An 8,828-nucleotide genomic window follows, 5' to 3' on the forward strand; every position below is an offset into this window, starting at 1 on the left:
GCCGCCCGCGCCGCTACCACCCGCGTTCGCTCTGCTCTTCTGTGGGGGGGTCACGCCGACCCTCAACCCGCTCACCTCCACCGAGAAGAGAAGCGGGTGGCGAGGAAGCTCCTGGGGAGTCGGGAGGGGCGGGCGCAGGGCTGCGAATCCATCGCGAAGGCGGTTTGCCCGCTTCGGTGTGCGAATCTGCAAGATCTGGCCGAGGTCGGCGGGGGGGGGCCCTGAGCTCCGTGAGGTCGAGAAATGTTCGGGAAACCCTTCCATCCTTCGTTGAGACGGGTTCTGGGAGGCGAGAGAGGCCTTCGGGCCTTCTCTGAAGCGGGTGGAGGGAGAAGGCAGGATGGGGGGGGCATTCCCCACCCTCGGGATGCCGTGACCGCCGCTGAAGCGTCCGTGTGCCGGCAAGGCCGTGTGTGACCAGACAGCTGACGTCCCCTGCTCCACCCTGGGCGGCGCCCCAGGGCAGAGCCCCGGGTGTCTGGCTTCAGGACACCCCCTCCGAAAAAGGAGCTCATCTCAGGAAACCAGGCCAACCTGATGCCCCCCTAACCCGGTCGCCAGTGCCCACCAAGAGCACTGGACCCCGAAGCGTAAAGAGCAGCGGGACAGGGGGACACAGGGGTGAGCGAGGGGAGGGAGATGGAGGAAGGGACCCGCGCTCCCCATGGAGGACCAGGCACCGGTGGTGAAGGAGGCGGAACGCGCTCTGGCAGGGCAGTCAGAGCGAGGGGGGGGGAACCCCACCCAGACTGATGCCCCCACCAGGGAGAAGGCCTGCTAGACCCTACAGCAGGCAGGACAGAGACTGGTGCACAGCCACGCCTTCTAGAAACCCCTGCCCCCAGGAGATGCCGCTGGAGACCCAAAACCTCTGGGGTCCCCAGGGAAAATATTTTCCCAGCCCACTGTCATCCCCAGAAATAAGAACAGTTTGGTTAGGGACACAAAGAATAAGGGACACAATGCCAGGTGACATTTCATACCAAACAGCTATAAATAGGGACACTGGACATACTTTAATTTGAATTTCTAAATTCTTTATTAACTAGCTTGTAATCATTTCAGAGTAATTCATTTATGATGTATCATTTCGCTGTTCTCTATAAGCAGAAATTCAATTTGGTTCAACATATGGTGTGATATTACAGATGAAATAGATCAGTGGAAACACAGAAATTAGTAGAACATGGATCCCAATCTAAAACTTACACTAACTTGTTGGATAGAAGAGGAAATAGGAGTTTCTCTATAAATCAGAGGGAACTAGGAAAAGATTCCATTGCAAGCTGGCTTTGATGCTGTCTCTACTGTGCCTTAAAAATTTATGTTCTACTTGAGTCACATAAACAATCTTGCCACCTAATCAATTATGTGAGATCAAGAAATGCGGGAATTAGAAAACAGAGTGCTCTCTGCAGCCGTTCCTCCCCACTTCACCTCAAATCTTCTCTATCTTTCCTGTTAATTTGGGGAAATCATCAAAGGATGTGGGTGGTGAGTAAGGGCTAACAGTTCGCACTTCTGCTCCTGGTACCACCCATCATGGCACAGTCACCCCCCGACACAGTACTTTGTCATGAGGAGTAAATTGCCTCTTTTGATGCCATACTCTGCCATGGTCTTCCCGTCTTCCAGCTTCTTGCCGTTGCAAACCACAATCTGTTTCTCAGGCACTACAGCGGTCTTGCTCTCGATCATCTGTTTCACCTGGGCCACCGAACTGGCCCTTCGCACCTGGAGGAGATGCCTCTGCCCCTCATCACCGGCCTCCACCAGAAACAAGGGCAGCTCCTCCTCACAGGGCTTCACCACCTTCAGAGTGAGGTGGATGGTCGTCTGCCTGTCGATACCATAGGAAGACAGCTTTCTCTGGGGCTTGAGAGTCTTGGAGCCCAGAAGAAGGACCTGGTCCTGCACAGGAACCTTAGTCTTAGCCCGGACAAATTCATTGATCTTCTTCACTCTGTCGTCCACGTCAGCAGTGAGGGTCATTGATGTCCATTTCTCAGAACAGACCTCCACCTGGACAATGAAAGCCAAGAGACCCGGCATCATGGGTCTTTCCACCACCTGTCGCCTCTCCCCTGCCTGCCTGGCCCTCCCTTCCTTAGAACTTTGCCTTGGGAATCTCCAGCTTAGAACTCAAGAAATTCAGTCATATTCCTTTTTAGCCAAACTTCATCCCAATGTCATTGATGATTTCCCACATTACTTGCCTGCCTCCTATCCATGTAAAATTTGTCAAAGGTTAAAACTAAATACAATTACAAAGCATCCAAAGATATATACCAGACTCTAAAAACACCCTCCCCCCCGAGAGAATTCCCAAGACTCGGTGGCCTCAGGGGTTACTCCCAGCACTGCCTTCCATGACCACCTTACAAAGAAACCTTGGCTAGGACGCCTATTCTTTGTACTGTTGTTCCTTTTTTAATATCCCATGGGCTTATAATGATAACTCAGTGTGTCATGAGCCTTATTCATCTGGACTTCCTGTTTTTATATCTGCCTGTTATAGAATATGATCTCCTCCTATAATGAGACCAGGGGCTCATCACAGGAGGTAGGGCCAGATCTAAGTCCTACTTGAATAATCTGAAACTGGGCAAGCTCCCTGTGCTGTCACCAGCAAGCCTGGGGGGTGCCCCCCTTCCTGCTCTACTCAAATCAGTCTTCCCAGTCTGGACGCCTTGGACATTTCTTCACTGGACTGGAGCCCCTCCATGCCAAGCACTGCCCTTATCCTGGCTCTCTTCGTGGTGCACATACTCTTTACAAGGTAACATATCAGGTCTTTAACAGCTCAGGATAAATGAGTTGTGTGAACCCCTCTTCTGGGAGGAGAAGGAAATTTAAGAGCCCAGGACCCCTAAACACAATAAGGGTCAAAGGGCTTGCATGGTTTCAAATCTTGCCAGCCCCGGCAAACACAAAGCCCACTCACACACCGCTACCACCCTCCCCTAAGAGCAGCCTGCTGGGTCTGACACCAAAGAAAGCCCAGCAGTCAAGTGAACCTCTTCTATTTCCAGAATCTTCCTTCACCTCGGTAGATATTGGTGCCTGTTGCATTCCTGCAAGACAGCTTCCCAGCTCCGTCCCTCCTGCACCCCAGGGGCCCCCATCTCTTGGAGGTGCTTCCCCTCCCCATCCCCACCGTCAAACCCCAACTCACACAGACGCAGGAGGCACCAGATGCCATGTCTGTAGTCAAGGGAGCAGAAGCCGGAGGCGAGGAAAAGAGCCTCATGTCCCGCTTATATGTGCATACTGGCTGGAAATCCCCTGCCTGACACACTGGCTCTGTACCCTTTGTTCTTGAATGATCTCATTCGTTTTCTTTCACTTTTGCTACCGTGGAGCCAGTAAACAAAGAATACTGTCTGATCAAGCACAGGCTGGTCCTTCTCTGCCGAGAATTCTCCCTGCTTCACAGCCGCACCGCCTGTCCTGATCTCCAGGACGGGAAAGGCCGGCCAGCGTCGGCGAGGGGCGATGGAACCAGCAGCGGCCTGGCAGAGGGAGCCAGGTCTTGGGAAGAGCCAGGATGAGGGGCCTGCACGGAGGGGACGGGGCTGCGGTCCCAGGGCCACCTGCTCTGTTCGCCAAGCAGGCGCGTTCGCCTCCTCAGGTTTGTTTTCCAGCCTTAACATGAGAGGACTCAGGAAACTGTTCATAACATGTTCTTCACAAAGAACTTTAGGTTCCAGGGTCGTGAGCTCTCTAACCTTCTTCCTATCCTGCACCAGAACCTACAAACCAAATCCAGTACTTAAAACAATCCTAGGCCAGCAATCAAGTGCTGAGCGCACCTTCTGCACAGCAGGACACCGCACATCCGCTCTCACATGACAGCACTCCGTTTCCACACCTTTCCGCGGGACACCCCCTACTCCCAGAAGCTCCCAGGAAGCTCTGCAGGTTTGGATTGGGACAACGAGGGGAGGGCTGCACGGGCTGTGTGCCTTCAGGGAGTCCGCTGGACTACTCTGACACTCCTAACTTCCCCAAGGAACCTTGCCCCCTCCCAAACTCAGGGCAGTGCCACAAACCCGTTCTCAAATAAACACTTATTAAAGATATTCCCAATGTTTTCAAAGTAAAAATCCCCTAAAAAGGTCAAGTTATCATCTTCTTTGCTGTATTTTTAGTGGCCATTCACTCACGGGTAGATGTTAAATAGTCCCATTTTACTGCAGGAGTCTCCAACCTGCACAACTTGGGTTTGCAGAAGTGCCTGTGTAGAGTCATGCGATCCAACACCAAATATTTTTTAAAAAATTTAACGTAAATCATGTTCTTCTATTTGAAAGCCTTATTAGTCAATAAAATTGGAAGACGACTCTGATTATCCGCCTGCGGCGGCCGCACCTCCATGCGGCGTCCAATAGGATCCGGGGATCCTGAAACGTCACCAGTAGCCGACCAGAAAATTCCGGATCAGGTTACCGGCGGTTGGGCGCGCTTGCACGTACATAGCGTCTGAACCCCTCCCCTCCTCACACTTTGGCCTCATGACCCAGACCCCTCGCCGAACCCCTCCCCTCCTCACAACACCTTGGCCTGTGACCCAGACCCCTCGCCGAACCCCTCCCCTCCTCACAACACCTTGGCCTGTGACCCAGACCCCTCGCCGAACCCCTCCCCTCCTCACAACACCTTGGCCTGTGACCCAGACCCCTCGCCGAAACCCCGCCCCTCCTCACACCGGAAAGGGAAGCAGAGAACAGATGTAGAAAGCCGATTACCACTAGCTCCCTCTCCTGCTCCCCTCTCTGTCCTTCCTGCCTCAGCAGCCTACCACATGTTGGGGCCAACGGCTCCTTTCTCAGAAAGCCTCGTGCAGGGAGGGCCCCAGGACGACGTTTTTGGGGAACGGAGTCTGTCGAGCCGCAGTCCTGCGGGTCTGGCTGCATCCATGCGCGTTCCGAGTTCCCTGCAGATGCCCAGACACCAGGTCAGGGAGCAGGTTTTTCCTCCCAGCTCTCCCCTCAGCCTCAGGATTTACACGGGTCTAACCTGTGAGCAGCACCTCCAGGAAGGGAGAAGTCTCTAAGTCCCTTCCTATGCTAGGCCGTGTACCCATCATCTACCCAGTCATACGCCTTCCTCGAGCCCCGCGGACCAACCTTCTCCAGCAATAAGACCACCTGCTTGCTTGTCTGTCACCCCCACTAAACAGTAGGAGTCTTGGGTGTCTTCACTGTGTCTTGACTGACCTGTATCTTCCGCACTTTGTGGGCGTGCTGTCTGGTGCAGTGAGTACTTGATATTTACCAAATGCACGAATGAACTAAGAAATAAGTGAGTAACACAAAATGGAAAAGAACATTTAATGAGTACTTCTCAGATTTCAGGAACTGCAGGACACATTTGTAAATGCACCTCGTTAACTGTTTCCACTTTCTAATGAGGTAAATGTTGGTACCTCCACCTCCAGTGCTAAGAAGGGAACTCACCCAGAGTCTTACTAGTAGTTGCTGGTGAGCAAGACTGGAGATGCAAATCTCCACTACCTGAGTTCCAATCTTCTCCCAGAGCAAAGAAAAGGGGGAGCATGTGGTGTGCATGCCCTGGCACTACAGGAAGGGCTCCAGTCAGGGAAGGATCAGGGCAGAGAAGGAGCCTGGTGAGGAATGAGCTCTAGCTTGGGTCTGTATGCAGGCAGGAGCATCCTGGGTGGTGGGCCCCGCCTGGACCTCCGGGCAGCGGTCAGCAGAGAGCCTGTGAGAGCAGACAGGAGGAGGAGGACAGACCCCTGCCCCAGAACTGGGGGGAGGGGACTGCAGGGCTCACTGTCACACCTGCCTCAGCCACAGGGGGTTCACCCAGGGGAGCCGGGGATTTGCAGCTCGGAGCTACTGTGAGGGCAAGCCTGGGATTCCCCTAAGAAAAACTGATTCAGGGGATTTCCTACCCAGACAGGGTTGGATTCTGAGACACACTGTGTTTTCAAGGAATTCCAAAAACAAATCTGGACTCTGATCTCTCTCCACCCAGTTCCCTTCCATGCCAAGGCCTGGGCTGTGCCCTATGCCCTTCTGCTGGCCACAGGGAGGATTTCTTCCCGGGACCTGACCTCATCCTGGCCTCTTAGCACAGCGGCAATCTGACTTTTTTTTTTCCCTCTGTGCTCACACTCCTGGGGCCCAAAAAGGAGGAAATGCATAAACCACTGGATGAATGTGAGGGGAGAAGAGCCAGGAACAAAATGGTAAATGGGAGAGAGCGGAGAAGACAGAGGTTGAGGGAGAAAAAACGAGGTCCCTGAGGGAAAGGCCATCTAAAGAGATTCAGGAAGAAGGAGGGGAGCACGGAGAGGCCAAGAGAAGGAGGAATTCAGAAACGCAGGGGAGGTGATTCGGACGATAGCTGGTGGAGGGACGACAGGGTACAAGGACTCGTGAATCACAACGAGATAAAGGGGGCGACTGCCCGTTGGCAGCGTCCTCTCGGCAGAGACACTCTGGAGGTTGAGGGCACTGGTCACACACCTTGTGAATATACTAAAACCCACAAAGCTGTACAGTTTAAAAGGGTAAATATATAAATAGCTGCACAGAAGAAAACAAGGGAATGGTTCATTAGAGACTCAGCATGGCGTTTGCCCCTGGGCCGTGGGCACACTTGGAGCAGTCACTCAGCTCCGTAACCTAGCGGTGGTTGACTTTTGTACTCATTAAACTGTAGACATGTGCTTACTCACACTTTCTTGAATATATAAAAATATGGGAAAAAATACAATATGTCCTGTAAGAATGATGACAAAAAAGAAGAAAAACAAGTATGATACAGAAGCAGAAACTTCTAGAAGATGTATAGCAGGGAACCAGTGTGAGGAGATGTGGAGGCTGCCCCACCCTCTGCCTCCGTGAGCTTGGAGGTCATCTAAGGCCAGGGAACTGTGTCCTTGTCTCTCGCCTGGCCCTGGCTGCAGCCTCCTGACCCATCTCGGAGTCAGCCTTCTATGCCCCAATACTCCTCTTTTCCATAGAAGAAACAGTCACCTCCTCTAGGAAGCTTTCCCTGATAAATCCACTCAAACCGGTCCTTCACCTATTACAGACCCTATTCCCTCATTCACTCAGCATGTTGAAATTAATGACCTATATTTTTTCAAAATGTTTAGTCATTTATTTTTGAGAGGGGGGAGTGGGGGGAGGGGCAGAGAGAGAGGGAGACAGAGAATCCCAAGCAGGCTCTGTGCTCAACACAGGGCTGAATCTCACAAACCCTGAGATCATGACCTGAGCCAAAATCAAGAGTCGGACACTCTACCAACTCTGAGCCACCCAGGCGCCCTGGTATTACTGACCTTTAAAGCTTGAAGTCTTCCCTCATCAAGATAAAAAGCTTCTGCACAGCAAAGGAACAATCAACAAAATAAATGGCAACTGACAGAATGGGAAAAGATATTTGTAAATGATGTATCAGATAAAGGGTTAGTATCCAAAATCTATAAAGAACTTATCAAACTTAACACCCAAAAACCAAACAATCCAGTGAAGAAATGGGCAAAACACATGAATAGATACTTGTCCTAAGAAGATATCCAGATGGCTAGTAGACACATGAAAAAATGGTCAACATCACTCATCATCAGGGAAATACAGATCAAAACCACAATGACATACCACCTCAGACTGGTCAGAATGGCTAAAATTAACAACTCAGGAAACAATACACTTTGGTGAGGATGTGGAGAAATGGGAACCCACTTGCAATATTGGTGAGAATGCAAACTGGTCCAGCCACTCTGGAAAATGATGTGGGGGTAGTCGGAACTGCCCTACTAGGGGAATTGCACTAGTAGGTATTTATTCAAAGGATACAGAAGTGCTGATTCATAGAGGCACATGTACCCCAATGTTTATAGCAGTGCTATCAACAATAGCCAAAGTATGGAGAGAGCCCAAATGACCATCGATTGATGAATGGATAAAGAAGATGTGGTTTATATATACAGTGGAATACTACTTGGCAGCGAGAAAGAATGAAATACTGCCATTTGCAACAATGTGGATGGAACTGGAGCATATTATGCTAAGTGATATAAGTCAGCCAGAGGAAGACAGATATCATATGTTTTCACTCATAAGTGGAACTTAACAAAAGACCATGGGAGAGGGGCAGGGGGGAAATAGTTTCAAACAGGGAGGGAGGAAAACCATAAGAGACTCTTAAATACAGAGAACAAACTGGGGATTGATGGGGGCAGGGTGGGGGCGGGAGAGGGGAAATGGGTGATGGGCATGGAGGGCACTAGTTGGGATGAGCACAGGGTGTTGTACATAAGCAATGAATCGCTGGACTCTACCCCAAAAACCAAGAGCACACTTTACACAGTGTATGTTTGCCACTTTGACAACAAATTTAAAACAAAAGCTTGGGGTCTTTGATAAGGTTTCTGTGATATTAACGATGATTTAAATGTGCCTGTGGCTTGCCTCCTGCCTGTGAGCTTCTCGCGGCAGTGACAGAGTGTGGGGACGATCCCCATCTGTGAATCGGGGTCGTTAGACGCAAAGGGAAACCCTCTCTCACAGATACCACCTCGGTCTCTGACGAGCCTCCCTGCAGGTAGGTCACACGGAATAGAAGCAGCTCCACAAAATTTATCTGACAGAGCAAGGATCAACCCTGCAGACACAGCTTATGATCTGAAAATCCACTCAAACACACATGACTTTGCTGGTTGTTCCGACAAATGAACGGGAACAACACAGCCCCTGCCCCAGCAGCGCTCAGAGCACAGGGGCGCCCAGCCCACGCAGTGCTGGAAATTTCCACCAGCCTCTCTCACCTGCAGCCCGCCTGCCCGAGGCCCC

General features: G+C 51.3%; 1 protein-coding gene across 1 annotated transcript; it reads right to left on the reverse strand.

Annotated features, from left to right (window-relative positions):
• Positions 1-1,015: 1,015 nt before the first annotated feature.
• Positions 1,016-3,317, reverse strand: UBD (ubiquitin like modifier D). Its single transcript, XM_077748951.1, has 2 exons — positions 3,176-3,317; positions 1,016-2,022 (listed from the first exon to the last, which is right to left on the reverse strand). The coding sequence occupies exons 1-2, from the start codon at positions 3,248-3,250 to the stop codon at positions 1,552-1,554; spliced, it is 546 nt and encodes a 181-aa protein (XP_077605077.1). The 5' UTR covers positions 3,251-3,317; the 3' UTR covers positions 1,016-1,551.
• Between the last annotated feature and the right edge of the window lie 5,511 nt (positions 3,318-8,828).

This window comes from Crocuta crocuta, unplaced genomic scaffold (assembly GCF_008692635.1).
Source record: "Crocuta crocuta isolate KB4526 unplaced genomic scaffold, BGI_CrCroc_1.0 scaffold259, whole genome shotgun sequence".
In the NCBI taxonomy this organism is placed as follows: domain Eukaryota; kingdom Metazoa; phylum Chordata; class Mammalia; order Carnivora; family Hyaenidae; genus Crocuta; species Crocuta crocuta.